General features: G+C 45.5%; 1 protein-coding gene across 3 annotated transcripts in view; it reads right to left on the bottom strand.

Annotated features, from left to right (window-relative positions):
* CPPED1 (calcineurin like phosphoesterase domain containing 1) overlaps positions 1-11,767 on the bottom strand; it is a 47,520-nt gene extending 35,753 nt beyond the window's left edge. For 2 of the 3 annotated variants that reach the window (XR_014185367.1, XM_082065031.1), the window contains exons 1-2: positions 11,562-11,764; positions 1,340-1,558 (exon numbers count right to left, since the gene is read on the bottom strand). Coding sequence is in view for 2 of the 3 variants with exons in the window: in XM_082065031.1 (XP_081921157.1) it covers positions 1,340-1,558; positions 11,562-11,625 (283 nt within the window). In the remaining variant the exon portion in view is untranslated. Of the gene's footprint in view, positions 1-1,339; positions 1,559-11,561 lie in introns of all 3 variants that reach the window. The other variant, XM_082065032.1, reaches the window with a different exon arrangement.
* Between the last annotated feature and the right edge of the window lie 6,299 nt (positions 11,768-18,066).

The raw sequence follows: 18,066 nt of genomic DNA, 5'->3' as shown, positions 1-18,066 counted from the left end.
AGAGATTATTTTATGATTCTGCATTAAACCTGTACTTCTAAGGTTAATGGAAGAACATATATGAATAAAGCAACTGCATAATGGCAGACTTCACATTACGATCCAGCTACTGAGGTGTTACACAGTAGATTCTACTGAGCTTAAAGCTGTTGTTTCTTACCTTTTCTCACTCTATCACTGAAATTGTGTTCTGGTCAAAAGAAAGTCTGTAGCCTATAAATGATGCCAATCAATTTGAACCATTAATTTGACAGTTACGGTATTAAAATCCACTTTGCGGGACGCTGAAGGAATCAATGACAGGTCTCTAAGATGCTCAGAGCCCCGCTGTGCAAACGCGCAGGGAAGCGCCACCTCAGGCGCAGGGGCCGCGGAGCAGAGAGCGCAGCCAGCACCGGGACTCGCACTCAGCTCGGCCGGGCCGGCCGCGCAGCCCCGCACGGCGTCCGCAGCCCCGCGCCGCGGCACGGCGTCCAGCCCCACGCCGCGGCACGGCGTCCAGCCCCGCGCCGCGGCACGGCGTCCGCAGCCCCGCGCCGCGGCACGGCGTCCGCAGCCCTGCGCCGCGGCACGGCTGCGAGTGCAGCGCAGCGCGCTCACATCTGCCTTCCGGACCGCCTGTCAACTACTAACGTCACGTCTTCCTTCACTTCCAAGAAGAGTATTTGTCTTCTTAAAGAAGAAAACGTTACCGATCTGTTTGGAAGTTGTAACTGCCAAACTTTGTAGCCCACCTTTCCAGATGGGCTGTTGTTCTTCCTCTGACTTTGCAGCCACACACTGGTCTCAGAGTCCCGCAGCAACGGGACACGCAGCTAAAACTTGAATTTACTGACTTTTAGCATTTTAATAATTTAAATATTAAAGCAGTCAAATTTATTAAGCATTAGAAAGCCAGAGGACACTCTGAGCTTCACCCACTTTAGGCAGTCAAAGAGACATAGCTGTTTTTTATTCTTGTCTTGGCGCTGGTTTTCCCCAATGGCTGGAGTCCCCATTTGTCTGCTCAAAGCAATTTATTTAGAAGAAAGAATTTTACCATGTCTCCTTAGGACTTTCATTTCAAAGGAAATTTCCTCAGGCCCACTGAAAAAAAGCAACTAACTTACAAAAGTACATCCCTACAACGAATGATACAGGGAACTCGGGTGAAAAAATCAGAGTAGTCTCAAGAACCATCTACAAAGTGCACTTTTTTCCCCAAACATCAAAACAGTAGCACATCAAAACCTACAAAAGAATATTATGAAGTCAAAGAAATTAAATTAGCCTTGTTGCCAATCTGAAATATTAAGAAAATGGAGTTGTTATTCCCATTCCACACGTTTAATTGTCGTACCTGGCATGCCATGGACAAGGTCTCCGCACAGCACAAAGAACTTGGGTTTAGGGTTCAGTTTGTTAACGGCCTGCACCGCTTGCTCTGCTAATTTGATTTCTTCTCCCCACTCGTCATCTCCGTTGTTGGTGTCTCCAGCCGCCCAGGCTTTCATCAGCCCAAACTGAGGGTCTGCTCCCTGGATGAAGTAGAAGGGCCCCTTCCATTGGTGCTCGTCCGCTAAGGAGAACACAAGAGGAAAAACAAAACAGTTCAGCACTATGGAAACTTATAGAGAGCAGGAACGCTTCCACACACCGGGACACTGATTGCTCTTCACCTGCGTGAGCTGAGGCCGCTTTAATCAAAATGCAGAGTTCTGTAGCCATTCATGTAGGACAAATATAAAGGCAGAAGTACAAAACTTTCTTCTAACAAACAGCTGCAATAAATGCAAGTATATTAATCTAATTATACCACATGGTAATTACAGACTGACTAGAGGAAAAGTGTGTGAAGAATTTGGCAAATAGTGCAGGAAATTACAAGACTACAACAGAGCACAAGTGTATAATGTTAGATTTTAGTTGGTTCTTTTAAGATTCCAATTATTGCTTCTTTAATTAACAGGTTAAAACATACGCATTTCACATTTTATGGTTCCAGTAGACTTCTCCTTAAATTGTTAAGGAGTTGAATGCTTTTTCTCCTTATACGTTCACAGAGAAGTTGAAGGAAGCACATTCTTTGGAGTTAGAACCGAAGCCACTCAAAAGGACCAAATAGAAAATCCAGCAACACCAGAACTGGCAGCAAGAGTGAAAATCCAAATTCAGAACCACCACAACAGCTCCCAAGACCTGTGAGAAAAATGTGACAACTCGGAAACAAACGTCCACGGGCAGAGTCAGTGCAGACAGAACGTACCGCAGAGTTTGTACAGCTACCCTTCTCTTGTATGTTTGTTTCTCTGATACTACAATAAAGTACCTCAAAAGCAGCGTGATACATGCGACTGCAAACACATTGAGAAAAAAATAATCTCAATGCTGGGCAAAAAAAGCAAGAATTGCCTACAAATTAAAACCAAAAAAGGGTATCCTGTCTCCTAGCGTGTCAAGTTGGAATTGAAGTACAAACACAAGCACACTGCATTTTCTCCAGCCATCCGAACGCACTCACCCGCAACCCCAACAGCTCAGTTTGGACAGCTGTATTGGGGTTAATACATTGAGCAACAAGACGGGTGAAGGGACTTGAACACAAGCCCTATGGGGAGAGGCTGAGGGAGCTGGGCTTGTTTAGGCTGGAGAAGAGGAGGCTTAGAGCTGAGCTCAGCACTCTCTAGAACCACCTGAAGGGCAGTTCTAGCCAGGTGGGGATTGGGCTCTTCTCCCAGGCATCAGCAATAGGACAAGGGGCCATGGGCTTCAACTCTGCCAGGGGAAATTGAGGCTGGAGATTAGAAAGCAATTCTGTGCAGAGAGAGTGGTCAGGCATTGGAATGGCTGCCCAGGGAGGTGCTGGACTCACCGGCCCTGGAGGTTTTTAAACTGAGACTGGACATGGCACTTAGTGCCATGATCTAGTCAATGGACTGGAGCTGGACCAAGGGTTGGACTGGATGATCTCTGAGGTCTTTTCCAACCCAGTCCATTCTGTGATTCTGTGATTATTGACATTTTATTAAACAGCATTTACACTGCTAAAAACTCATTGACATCAATCTATAGCTGAATCTAAAATATATATATATATATAGCAAATATTTTCAAATTAAAATATAATGCAGATATATTATGTCAGTCTGATCCAAAACACAATTTGCAACAAAACTAACCCTCCAACAACAGAATATAAGCAAGCAGCATGTCCACCGCGGGGGTTCACTTTTTGTGTCTCTCAAGTGACCTAGAGCCAGAGCTTCTCCCGTTGCCAGAAGCGGGGGGCGTTTCTTTCAAGGGAGGTTGGAAACCAGAGCTCAGGATCCATCTCTTGCCCCACGGCTGTGGGGGGCTGGGGGATGTGGGCAACCGCAGGAGCTGCTCCTCACTGGCACCTGTTGCTGCGGCATTGCAGCATTTCCACACGCGGCTTCTACAGTTTAGTTGAAGCAACATTTAATTTCTGAACAAAATTATTTATAATCTGTTAGCATTGTCAATTCATACCAGCATTGCCATGTTCTAAATAATAATCATGTATTCTATAGATAGAAACTTTTATCCATGCATCAGCTTTTAATTCTGAAGTGAAATTAACTTTTCCAATTATGTAACTTATTCAGAGGAGTGAAATGATCATCTCTCCATGAGTCTGCAGTAGAAGCCTTATGGAAGCAGCTGAATGACACAGTAATTTAGGTTTTTATTTTATGTGTTACATGGCAAAAATACGACGGTGATAAAAAGCAGGTTCCGCGATGCGAAGGCATTGTTTGCGCACAGAAATCCACGGGTGGCTTCTAGAAGTGCAAAGATATAGAAAAAAATAGTTAGGGAAACTTGCATCACACATCCTTTAAGGTCTATATAGAATAAAACTGAAAAAAAGGAAAGCTCTGAAACAGGAGCTTGTTTTGGAGCAACGGCACAATCCTCAAACTCTTTAAATGGGAAACGCGCTCAAATCCTTCAACAGCATGGCGGGATTTTAACTCCTGCCCTTTCCCAGCAGCTCAGTGGACAGTAGTGATAATGTTGAGCAAAATCTACTTCTTTTGTACTGATTCATTAGAAGCCAGTGTCTTCTTACCATGGTGGCCCAGCGAAAATATAGATGGATTATTGTTTTTTGCTGCCTTATATTCACGCCAATGCAGTAGCTCCTCAGGTTCTAAGTACCTGGGTGTTCCCAAGACTGCACAGATGCTCTGGTTTGAGTGGGTGACGGTCACGGGAGGCAGAGAGACACTGAAAGATGCATTTGAGAAGTCGAGTCCGCAGACGGAATGGAGACGTGGCAGAGAAAGGAGAAGCAGAAGATGCAGGGGTGGAGGCGAAGAAGAGTGGGGAGAAAAGGAAAGAGACAGGAGGTGAAAAGAGAAAGGAACCGAAAGCGATGCAGAGGTATATGCTACATTCTCCTGTAGGAAAGAAAAAGATAAAATGAAGAAAGCGAAGCAGGGACAACAGAAAAGATCCAGGAATCAGGGCTGCGTAAGCAACATTTACTTAAAATTTTAGATTAGTTAACTGGTCTTAGTCAAATAATTCAGTCAACAGCTATCATCAATTTATCCAACGCTTACAAAAAATAACAGCAAGGTCAAGTATCCATTTTCTACTTTTGCCTTGTTATTTGATTCCTCCAACCAGAAAACCTATTTAAAACCAAATAAACCTAATTTAAACACACCAAATTGTGTTAGCTTATTACTTATCAAGTGGTACTTACTGATTTAGTTCAGTACTTACTGATTTTGTCCCCCCCAAACCAAAAGAATATGTGGAAACAAAACAACATATGGACACTTACTTTAAACTTACAACTTAAATTTTTGTTAGTCAGGAATGTGTTTCAATTACCATAAAATACCATTAAAAAAGCAGTATGTCACGAAGAGAGCTGTATCGGTACAACACCACTGGTGGCAACTTGCCCCTGCACCAGCTCTTAAGCCTGTTCCAAATTCAGCTCATCACGAAAAGCTCCTGATGGCTGTCACAGGTCCGTGTGCAGGGTTCAGGCCAGCTCTCCTCAGCTGTGCATGGCACAACATCAGTGCAGCCAAAGATTAAATTGTTGCGACTAGTGCAACTGGGGCAATTTTGCCGCAGGGCTGCCCCATGCTCCTCAGCAGACCAACGCGGTTAGAGGGTCACCACGAGAAACAGAATGTAAAAGCGTCATAGATGGATCCAAAAGTCTTTTGCCCAACAATCAAATGATTTATAAATGGACTGTGTTCAGATAATTATTAACAAAACCCCTGTACCCCAGCCCTCTCCCTCGCCAGCTAGTTGTGAGCACCCCCGAGCAGAACAGCTGTAGGTCGTGCAAACCAACTTCATCTGCTTGAGCACACACGAAGTTGTTTGCATGATTTTTTTGGAGTTTGCATCAAACCTGGCTGAGGTGGAACAGCAAACCGCGCTGGGCACACGGGGGTGGGAGGAACAGCCGGTTTTGCAGTGATCACAACCCAGGTCCTAGATGTACTCCATGAGGTTTCAATTAAATAGCATGTACAGTTGCCATCTTCCCTTCAAATGTAGCAAGCAATGACTTTTATGGGAATGATATCAAAAGCATCCTTCTTGCTAAGAGTTTCAACTCGCAAGCCTTTTGATGAGCTACCTAGCTGTATTACTCAAAATGCATGCTAGGTAAAGCCATAGAAAATGAGGATCCAATTAAAAAAACATTTTTTCTGCCTTCTCTCTTGCATTGCAACGCTGAGCAGAGCTGAGAACGCCTGCAAATTGGCTCTTTGTCCCTGTCAGCACAGGGGCTGTTTGCAACTTTCTGACTTTGCCACAGCAAGAAGAAAATGCAAATGCCAGATCAAAGTCGGCAGATTTCTCATGAACTGATGTACGTACAGCTCCCCTTCCTGGAGGACAAAGAACGTCTGCGGAGCTGCTCTTACACACCGAGCCACACAAAACTCCCATCCCAAATCCATTTTGCTCCCAGGCGTCCTCAAGAGCCGCCCAGCTGATGGCCGCGGAAGCAGTCCAACATCAGAACGACTTGTTATGCTCAGTTTCAATAGCTTCCTACTCTTTTTCTGCTCCCATGCATGCCAACGTACGGAGAGAGGATCAATGTGATGTATTCTTAGCAGCATAGGCTGAAAAATGGTGCCAGCTTCTAATTTAGTCTAAGGATTAATGCTGTGAAGGGCCAAAGCGGTGAGCAGCAATTCACAAGAGAAAACCTCAGCGGTATATTGTGATCACACACAGACAGACACTTCAGGGACCCGGGTGGGCCCTGAGCTCGCTGGCCTGGCCGCGGCAGGCCGGGCCGGGGCAGCCGCGCCGCGCTGCTGGCACCTCTGCATCGCTCGGTTCCAGCAGTACGTCGGTTTCTTCCTCCTCTGCACTCTGTGGCATTTCATGGAAACAAATGAGTTATGAAAAGCTACTCCTGTGCACTGTCTCTCTACAGACAGTCTCGTATCAGGGGAGAATGGACGCGGACACTCCGAGTGCTTGCTCAGCATACCACGGGCAATTGTAAATACAAAACCCACCCTCGTTGTCATGTTGGGTTTGCCAGGGGGATTCACTTCACTTCTCTGAAAGGTCACAGAATAGCAGAAATAGGTACACGGTTCCTGCCCTGAGCTGTCACTGCCTACAACGTCTGTGACTCTTTCCAGGTAAAACTAGAGAAGAAGCACAACACTGGCTTTCTACAGAAGCTACAGGCAGGAGGGACAATGGAATATTTTAAGTTAAGGCCGTATTTCTACATCACAGACAATACAAAAGGCAAAAACTCTTTTTCTTGCAATTGTTTTGCAGTTTATCTTTAAAGGAATTCATTTTCATTCCGCTCAGTCCTGGAATAGCTTGAAAAACAACAGAGGGCTTGCACCAAGCCCTTAATAATTCCTTGTTTAATATTAAAACATTATCAATAACTGTGGCTTTGAAAACACCATGAGTATTGTCTGTATCTCCAAATACAGAAAATGTCAATCTAATGAAGTATGCATTCCTTTCAGCTGTATTTTCCATGTGTACCTGACAGAGTCCCAAAGATGCGGCTACTGAGGGTTCTGCGAAATGGCCAAGGCGACCTGTTATGGAAGGCGCAATTTTATGCATCAGGAAAAAACCTTTCAAAACAGGTATCAAAATACATCTTTCAGAGCGCAAATAAAACACTTCAAAATAGTAATTATGGTAGAAATTATGAACAGTGAGCCTAAGCTACAGAGTTAAGGTCAGCAGAAGCACTAACTGACAGAAAACAGTTTCTCAAATAAATTAGGCAGTGCTACTATTTTTAAAATATATACTTTTAAACTTCTTAGACAACTATCAAGGTAGGAAAAGCCCCCTCAGATCCAGTTTACCTGTACTGAGGGCTACAGAATGCTCAGCTCTAGTCACGCCTTTATGCCCACTTCCAATTTAACACGTAAACTCATCACAGAAACTTCCCGGCCCCAGCCTGTGGGTGTGAAGGGGGGTGGTTTGCATAATGACAAGGTGAAGTCACAGAAAGTTGCTCAAAACCCACGTAAAAATTTGCCTAATTCATATGAGAGCTGGAGACAGTATTGGGAACGGAATATGCTAGCTGGGAAGCAGTTCTGATCAGCGCCCAAAAATATTACTGTTGAAGAGCTCTAGAACAGCAATCGCAATGTGCCAAGATCTAACACTCATGTGAAAGCAAGAGAAAAAAAGAAATCAACTGTGGCTGTATTAAATTTCAAAGGAAGGTGAATTCTATGTAATTACTATGCTTTTTAAAAGTGCAAAATTCCTCGACAGCAACACGGAAGCTGTTCACACTGTCCCAGAGGCTCAGACCATACGCACAACATTTACTAAGAGCTTCAGAAAGACCAAAAAGAATCCAGACTGACTAAACAACACAAACAGCAGCCAGATGGACACCAGTAAGAGCAGGACAGCACCCTTCAAAAAATTAACGCATCCAAATACAGTAAGCAGGGAAGATTTTATACAATGAAAGGTTAGATACGAAAGCCCAAGAAGCGAAGCTAAAAAAAAGTGAAATTGGAAATAGCATAAATGTGAAAACCAATGAAGCCCTTTTTAGAGGCATTAGGAGCAGGTAGAATGACATGTTCCACACATGCACGATGCCCCCAAAGACAAAGGCAGAGCAGAAAAACAATGGAGATTTTTGTACCCACGTTTATTGTGAAGGAACTTGTGAAGTTCCAGAGTTCTTCAGAATGCCAGAATTCTTCTTTACAAACAGTGCATCAGATCTGTCTCAAATCAAAACACCAGTAGATGATTCAGAAAACTGCCAGGAGCAGTAACAAACCACTCCGAGGGGGTGTCCGCACAACTCCAGAGTGCAGACCAGCCCTGGGGGTCCCCTCGTGCTCAACCCCCCTGCAGCAGAGGTGGGAGGATGGCTGGATCACACCTGCGCTCAAAGGGTTTCCTGAGCAACCTGATAAAAACCGGCATCTGCACAGGCACGTGAATGGAAACGGTAACAAAGACTAAATCTACTGCACTTACTGATTCTTTAGAAAGAGTCATCGGCAGCTTTTACACAGACAAGGGGAATCCACTTGATATCGTCTCCAAGAGGTACCTGACAGTTACACAGCAAAGACTCTACGGCAGCCAAGCCATCTTGAAATGTGAAAGAAGAAAAAAAATCCTTGTATGCATTAAAAACTGGTAAGAAAAAAAAGCAAACAACTGATAAGACACACAGATGCCACCTGAGTCTGTACTGGGACCTATATTGTCTAACAAATCCTAAAAAATCTGTAACAGTGACTGAATGGCAAGGAAGTGAAATTTGCTAAAGAGAAGCCATTTGGCAGTATGAAAACAAGGCCTGGTTGTGAAGAGCTGCGGAGAGACTTCACTACGCAGGGACTGCTCAGGAAAGCAGATGAATGTCAAGGCAGAAAAGCGCAGGAGAGCGCACACGGGAAACACACACCCAACTTCATATCAACAACTGCCTCACAGCACCTGCTAGAACTAAGACACCTCAACATCCAGTGATGGCAAAAAAGCAGAGATGGGAAAGGAACAGAAAACAGAACAAAATAAAACAACAGGAGAGGCAACTGAACAAACGTAAAGAGTTTGCAAAAGATTGGTGAGGGAGGCATGACACAGAAACACAAAAATCACCTGTGGAACTGAAAACGCGAGTGGCAGTGCTGGTTACCCGCCTGCCCAGGTAAAGGTTTTGGAAACATCAGCTGGAACAAGCACAGAGGGGTTCAAAACAGAGACACTTCTCAACCGGTTAAGTTGATGGTACTACTGCTTGTTTAGTTACTTGGAAAAAGTGCTCTACCAACTTTCACAGAAATTCTTTACACAGCATGCGACCGGCATGCTCGGAATAAAAAACCCAACCCAACCAACCAAACAGCTCCCACAAATCAAACAATGATAATTTTAACAAAGAAACAAAAATCTGACAACTAATAAAACAAAAAGCAAACAACAACAACAACAACAACAAAAAACATAAAAAGCCCACAAACAAACCCCACTCCAAATGCACCATGACTTCCTGGGAGAAGCAGTGGAGAAGACAGAATTTACCCAAACCTATGGCCCCGTTTCTTCCCCGAAATACTAGAAGAAGCCTTCTGAAGCATAATTTCACATGGGTAGAAAAGACAGAGAACACATTAAAATGTAAAGCCAAAGCACACAGAGGTCTCTTGCCCATAAAGCAGGGTATTTATGCAGCGTTCACCACCACGCTCCGTGGATTACATGGATAATTCAGAGCCCTCACCTTGAGCTCCTGATCACACCTGTCAGGTACCAAAAGTAGATGACAGCAGGTTACAGGTTCAGCCTCCACATTCCGTGAGAGCAGACTGAACAAATTACTGACACGGGGCAGGGTGTGGAAGACTGGCTTTGCAGAAAGGGTGGTAAGAAGAAAGGAAATGAAGCTCTCGGTAGTGACTCTCAAACTTTAAAAGAACACAGTGCGCCAAGCCACACCAGTGGTAGTAAAGGTTCTGTGTAGCTCTGTGTTGAACAGGAGCGAAACCTGAGGAGGAAAACATCAAAACACAGATAACTGATTTTCATCTTAAACTGCCAGAAACTTTGCCTCAGTTTTATGAGCCCTTGGTTTTATTTTTTTTTCCCAATCGTTTAGTTATTAAAAGGTCATGTTGAACTTCAGCCTCTTAAGAAAGAGCTAGAGTAAATTATTGACAAAGGAACATTGTACCCAAAGGTGGTAGCTGGACTGGGATAAACTAAAAAGTCCTGAACAAGATTTAAAAAAACACAGTTGGTAAGAGAAGTCTTACTTAATAAAGAACACCAAACAAGGACACTTCAGTAGAAAGAAACACATGTGGAAAAACATACCTAAACGAAATTTTTCTTCCATGTTTAAGGCAATTTTCAAAAGTACTTCAATAAAGCTTGTGTTCAATAGCAGTGTAAAAATTTCTGAGCACCCCTTTTGTTAAAATTTCACTATACAGTTGATATAACTAGATGGCTTGTCTGCCATCTGTCCCCTCAGCAAATGCTAGGCATTCTGTTCCAAGCCAACCACACCATCTGCAATTAATAGGTTGCCAAAATGACTGTATACGTCTATTTCACATGCTCAGACTTGGTGATGTTTCTTTATTTGGCAACAAGCAAAGCCAAATATTTCCAATGAAACCCAAGAACACACCACATAATGGTTGGGATTGAATAGCCTTGTCCACCTCACCAAACCAATACAATTCGTAATTTATAAACAAATAAAAGGAAATAAAATACCTTCTGTGTGTGGCAAGAGGAAAACATTTCCTAACACAGAGCTAGTTCTGGACCTCAAAAACCCAGGCACACTGCAGACCCTTCAGCCTTGGGGGAATTTTACAAGCAGGTGAGACACGTAGATGCTCATGCCCCGGCTCCGCAGGCCCCGCCGCAGGGCGAGCGCCAGAGCCCAGAGCGCCCGCCGGCCCCGCTCGGCAGCGGCCTCGGCACCCGTGCCCGGAGCGCCGAGCGCGGCGGGCCCGCGCAGGAGCGCTGCGGCTGAGCCGCGCGGGCCCGCCTGGGCTGAGCTCCGCCCGGGGGAGGCCGAGGCGCCCTGAAGCGAAGGGATCGTGTCTGCACCTCTCTGGTGCCCGCGCCGTTCGTTCGAGGGACACGAACAGCGAGCTGCCTGTAACGCGGCAGGTGCTCTGCAGACACAGCGCAGCGCTGGCGCCAGCAGCTCCACAAGCTACGGAGACGCGGTTCAGCGGCCCTGACAGGCGTTTGAAACGAAAGCGGAGTCGGGCACCGCTCGCCCGCTCTCCGCGGAGCCGGACCCACGCGGGACCGGCGCTTCCCGGCTCTGCAACCGCGAACGCGGGGACAAACCCGGAGGCTCCGGGGCGCCTCAGCTCCGCGCTCAGCCGACCCGCCCGCTCCCGAGCTGGGATCCCTGGGCCGGCCCAGGGCCCTTTCCCGGTCCACCCGTCTCCCCCGCCCCGGCGCTCAGCGCCGCCCCCGGCCCCCTCCCGGCTGCGCGGAGCCCGCCGGGGCGCGCAGCCTGCGCCGAGGTTCGCCCGGCGCTGCCCCGCGGCCCCTACCTTCTCGGAAGGCGGTCAGAGTCCTGCCCCGGGCTCTCACAAACACGTCCCCCTCCGCCGCCATCGCTCCCGCCGCCGGGCGGTCGTTGCCCAGAGCCGCCGCCTGGCCCCGGGCCGGCCAGGGGTCGGCACCGCCTCCGCCAGGGGCGGCGCCTGGGCGGGAGAAGCCGCGCCGGAGGCCGAACGGCGGGCCGGGCCGGGCTGAGCCGGGCTGAGCGGGGCGGGTCACGGGGAGTGCGGCCGGGCAGCTCCGGGGGGAGCGGCTCCCGGGGCCGGGCGGGAACGGGGGGCGCTGAGCTGGGGGACTCGGCCCGGGGGGCGCTGAGCGGGGCGCCCGGAGCCGCCATGTTGGGGAGGGCAGCGGCGACACGGCGGCCGCGGGGCCTGCCCGAGGTGAGCTGGCTTTTGAATGAAGAACAATAAAAAATAACAGATTTCCTTCATTTTCTGCTGTTTCCTAACCTGTGCACTGAAGCGAGCCGATGTTACCTCGCAGCATTGGCAGCCTTCCCCTGTACCTGCGGCGGGTGTTTTCCAGGCCAGGTTTCCTCAGTGTTAACTGCACTCACAAATCAGGCATCACCGCCACCTGCTCTTTGAGGAAAAAAATAAATAGGAGAGGCAACGGAACAAGCGTAAAGAGTTTGCAAAAGATTGGTGAGAGAGGCATGACACAGGAACATAAAAATCACACGGGAACTGCAAATGCGAGTGGCAGTGCTGGTTACCCGCCTGTGGCAGGTAAACGCTTTGGAAACATCAGCTGGAAGGAGCATAAGACAAAACCAGGTAGAAAAGCAGAGGCACGGCGTGCAGCACCAGGCTGTGCGCCCAGGTAGTGATGGAGTGTCCGTGTGCAGCACCAGGCTGTGCACCCAGGTAGTGATGGAGTGTCCGTGTGCAGCACCAGGCTGTGCGCCCAGGCAGTGATGAGTGTCCAGGTAGCAATGTTTTCTGGATCTCAGCGGGACTGGAGCCCTCTGCCCCGGCAGTACAGCAGGACGGGGGGTGTGAGCCCCGGTCGGACAGCCCACGGTTCCGCACCAGTGACGTGCGCAGCTCCCAGCGCCTCTTCAGCCACCTCGGGAGATCTGTAGCGAAGCACTAGGTAAGGTTCCTGCTGTCAACTAAAACACGTTGCTATGGCTGGGTTATTTTTCCACCTGTAAAATGGGGGTATTATTACCCACAAATGAAAACTTTCATTCCTGCTTGTAAACTGCTTCACGATCATTAGATGGAAAGTGTTAGAGGAAATCTTTTTTTATTAAGTTGTTTTTGTCAATTCCCCTCTTTATGAGGCAGCATTTGGCCCATTAGGCAGGTAAATCCTAACAGCGTTTTTGAGTCTCGGGTGCAGCCTATCTGCATAGTCGAACGCCATCGCAGAGCAGGTGATCGTGCTCTAACGCTGGAACTGCTCGTGCTAACAGAGGAGCAATTGGCTGAATGATCCAAAGAGATTTTTGACCTTTTCTGTTTCTTTTCCATTTTCTTCTCATCTGCTTAATAGGGCTGAGCAGTCATAGACCAAAATATATGAGTGCTGCATGACTTCAACTAAACTCAGGATCAATTTTGCAAGTAAAATACCATCAAGATCGGCGAAAAAAGTGTGGAGAGAACATGACTGTTTTGGCGAGACAGCACACAGTAGTTCTGTAGCGCAAGGACCTGCGCTTGTGATCAGCACTCCAAATTACCTTTGTCTCCACCTGGGTGTGTTGCTAAAGGCAACGGTTTCTCTGAAGTCGAGGTGTACACATCCGAAAGGCTGAATCAGCCCTGGCAGAGATGTGGATGCTGAGATCTAGATGTATCTCAATCTCTTGTCATTTCACAGCTCCTGTTTCTAGGCATGTGTAGGGGGCTCTGTTCTGCACAGTTCTGCTGCCAGGGCTGCGTGTTTGCTCTGCGCAGGACGGGTGGTGGCTGAGCCCCGGGCCGCCCGGCTCCTGGCTGTGCTGGGTCTGCAGCGTGCCCAGTCGCCTCCCTGGCGCGGGATCCCCCGCGCTGCAGCGCAGCAGCACCGTCTGCTCTGAGGAGGGTGCCACCAGAAATTCCCTTCTTGTAATTTAAACACATTCTCTGGTGATTTTGCAGCCTGAGTGCAGGAGTGTTTTCATCTGCAGAAATAAAGCAACATTTGCATATAAACGTGAGAAGTGAGGATGGGGAGCGTGTGTGCAGGAGGGGGATTTCTGCTCCCTCCTGCTTCCTTTACTCTGCCAAATTTGAAGCTTGCATTTTTGAAGCCAAGATCATGGACCAAATGCTATATAGCTAAACTTATTTTACTGTGACTAAATTGTTTAAAGTTACTACTGATCTATGTTAGTTTAATTATAGATTTTCATGGACTTATTCCAGATGAGGCCTAGATAAAGCAGCAGAATTTTGTCATAGGACTTGATTTGTTATACGAAGTGTCATGAATATAATGACACTGAATAAATATTATACAATACCACGTGTCTGATTTTATTTATAGAATATTAATTGAGAATATTTTTACTAATTTTAAAAAAGCTAGTGTGAGCATATAGAGGAGAATATGCCATTCTGGAAGAGCATGCAGTGTATTGAAAATAAGACAGATAAAACCTGAGAAATGGAGGCATTAAAAAGGAAATGCTGATATAAAGTTTAGCTTAGTAATGGCTGTGATTAGAATAGCGCAGATCTGAGGAGCTGAGATCTTGTTCTAGTATGCGTTAGATTATGCTGCCAATCCTTACAGTTCTTAACAACTTGGAAATTCTGAAAAATCCAGTAGCAGACACCCTGTTTCTTACTGCAGTTTAAAGTACGACTGTATGTACTTCAAGCAACCTAGATAAAGTATTAATAAAACAAGTAATTCTAAAATTTACTATATCTCTGATGAGCAATTCAGATAAGAAGAAACAGTCAAAGCTGTGCTTGAAGGAGAGAATCCTTTCTCTATGCTCAGCAAATGGCAAGACAACAAATTGCAAAAACGGAAGAATACAAAGGTGAAAAGGACACAACAGGGTTGGGCTAGACATTGAAATTAAAATTACAAAGCACAGACAAATATGCAGATTTGAAACAGAACCATTTTACTCTTACACATAGAAGAGAATGACTATCTGCCATCTGGAATTCAGGGAAGCCAGTGGAGGTTGGAGGTGTAAACAACACACACAGGATTATCAACATCTGTTTTCAGTGCATGCTGATGTATCTGAGTCCTTGAGGGATAAGTTAGAGAAAATGAGAATTAATAAAACCTGATGATATAAAAAGGATCACATAATTGTATTTGTATAGAGACAACATGGACTTATGCTGAAAATAAATAATGCATACAATGTATGAAGTCTGTTTTCTATTAATCTCTTTTTCCAGCTCCTGTAAGTCCTATAACAGGACAGTGTTCCTAGCAGATGTAACATTTTGGAAGGTTTGGCATATGATACCCCTCCTATTTTTCTCCCCAGAACAGCTGATGGATGAAAATTAGTAAGTTTTGAAAACTTACAGTAGTATCATACTAGCCCGCTCTGTCCCTGTCTCCAGATCATCACTGAGAGTAAAAGACTCCAGGATGACGATGTCAGTATAAATAAATAGAGCAATCTGAGCCTAAAATGTTACAGAATGATAAAATTTAAGGTCTGCTTCTTTGACATTTTGTAAAAATATAAATCACAGAACCCCAGGCTGGTTGGGTTGCAGGGCCCTCTGTGGATCCCCAGCCCCCCTGCTCACGCAGGGTCACAGAGCAGATCACACAGGATCCCAGGCGGTTTGAATGTCTCAGAGAAGGAGACTCCACACCCGCTCTGGGCAGCCTGGGCCAGGCTCTGGCACCTCCCAGCAAACAAGTTTCTGCTCATGTTCAGTCCTTCAGCCTGTGTTGGTCTCACTGAATGGCAGCACAGCCTTCTGCTGTATTGACCACTCCTCCCAGTTCTGTACCATCAGCAAACTTGCTGAGGATACTCCCTGTGCCTTCATCAAGGTCATTGGTGATGGAGTTGAACAAGACTGGATCTGGCACTGACCCCTGGAGAACACCACACCACACACTACAAGCCTCCAACCAGACTCTGCACCCAGCCAGTTCTCAGCCTGTGCACTCATCCAGTCCACGCGTCCTGAGCTTGCCTATGGAGAGGTTGTGAGAGATGGTGTCAAAAGCCATGCTGGAGTCAAGGTAGACAACATCGACTGCTCTCCTCTCACCTACGCAGCTGGTCATACCATCACAGAAGGCTATCAGATGGGTTGATTTCCTCTTGATGAAGCCATGTTGACTACTACTGAGAACCATCTTTTCCTCGACATGCTTGGAGATGACATCCAGAATGAGCTGTTCCATCACCTTTCCAGGGATGGTGGTGAGACTGACTGGCCTGTAGTTTCCTGGGTCCTCGTTTAGTGGAGTAAATGAATTACTACACCAAAGAGTGCTTATCAATGTTTAAAAAAGGTCCTGTTAACATTTGGCCTTGATAGCAAATGGTTTTCTATTTTCAGAATACCCACAAAAAATATAAAAATATTAAAAATGTTTTGCACAAACCACCTCAGTAATATTGTTGACCAGGACCACTATTTTGTTGCTAGGAAGAGAACAATGATGACATTGATTATTTCCACAGTTAAGAATCCACAATGTAATTGATTTTTATCTGACTCATTTAGTGTGGGCAGGCTCCATTTGTTCAAGAAACCTGTAATATATTCCTTGAATCACTGTAACTATGAGAGATATAGAAGTTGATGTAATGAGTTAAACACACTATTTAACTCCATTTGTTTTGCACACTGAATTCCCATTTCTGACACAGATACAAATTTTATCTAGATTAACTGGTCGTTTTTGTAAGGTGTCTCTTTCATTTTGTGTGCTGCCAAATATTCAAGAGCTCTACTTTATTCAGGCTGCCTCCAGTTCTGGCTTTCCCTATCCCAAGATTTCATGTTCAGGTACACTGAGTATTTGTACCTTCCATTGAGTAGCTGAGACCTCGGCTGCCAGCAAATTCAAAAGTCATGACCAGTAATGACTCCAGAGAACGAGAAAGCTGGACCAGAAGCAATTCTTAGATCTTGTGTGTATTTTTGACACATTTGGTGTCTACTTCTGAAGAGCCGTGGCTGTTTGGGCCATGAGTTTGTATTGAAACTGCTTGACACAGAAAAAATGCATGGGGGTCCAGCAGGGCTAGAGCCAGGAGAAGAAATCCAAGCTTTAATGGAAATACTGGCTTCCAAAATTATGCAGAAAATTTGTGATTGACTGCCACCTCATCCTGAACTAAGAACTTTATGGCCTATATGTTCTCTATACATGCTGAGTTCTATGTAGGTGAGCATCCAGAATTATTCCAGTCAGAACTGGACAGAATTTACCTACTATCTGAGGTTTATGATTCCCACTGCTCATCAAGATCTGCCAGTCACAAATGGAAGGGAATTAGGCACACAAACAGATCTGAATAAATTATTCAGTGTGTAAGTATATATATATATATATATATGTGTGTGTGTGTGTGTGTTTTTAGAATACTACAGGCTTCAGGTGAATACGTTAGACTTGGTCTAAGAAGAAAATCTAGATTCAAGAGCCTTTTTTTCACATCTAGATCTAAAATTTAAGTTGTTGGACTTTCCTTATTTTTAAACAAACAGATTTTGTGTTAATGTACAAGCAAAAGCAGCAATCTGGCAGCAAAAGCAGTGCTTAGTTTATGCATCTGTAGGCATGACTCTCAGATTCCTTTCTCCTTCTTTGCTGATAAATGACATTTTATTAGAAAAAACTAAAACCCCAGATGATCATTAACCACAGTTGCTATTTCTGCCAAAAAATCAAAGAAGCAGCAGTCCTTCAAGTATTAAAATTCAATAAACAATCAGGGCACTTTGATGTTTTTTTCAGCTACACATGCAGCAAGGACATTCCTGGTTTACTGTTACATTAGTTAACTCAGAATGCATTGAAATAAACTGGGCAAATCCCTTTGTTTCCTTGCTCAAAGCAGAAAATTATTTTTCAGACTGGAAAACCTCTTTTTTACATTACATGCAAACAATTTGGGGTTTTTTGAAAAAACTATGCTTCCTTTTTCTTCTTTTCTTGTATAAGGAGAATTCACTCTCTTTCATAAAAGGGGAGTTTATTTTTTGTCACCTAAATTTTCGCAGGCTCTTTGCAGCGGGCTTGTTTAACCAAATATGGTTTTGACAAGCACATGTACATCCCCATTCTGACAGGACATAACAAACTGGTCATAAAGAAACGATGACAGATTACTCTGAGAATGCAAGAGGAACCGCTGTCATGGCGCTTTGCAAAGTGCCCAATGCAGCCTTACCAACAGATCGCATCAGCAGCCCAGAGGATCTGTGCTTAGGTCCCCTCAGAGCTTCAGAGGACTCTTGTACACATTTGTATTCACTCACGTTGTGCGCCAGGTTTGGCATGTGAAATAGATCTTAAAATTGACTTTACCATCTGTGACGTCACTAA

This window comes from Streptopelia decaocto (assembly GCF_964273445.1).
Source record: "Streptopelia decaocto genome assembly, chromosome: 13".
In the NCBI taxonomy this organism is placed as follows: Eukaryota; Metazoa; Chordata; class Aves; order Columbiformes; family Columbidae; genus Streptopelia; species Streptopelia decaocto.
Note: the sequence above shows the minus strand (reverse complement) of the source record. Positions and strands in the feature narration are given on the sequence as shown.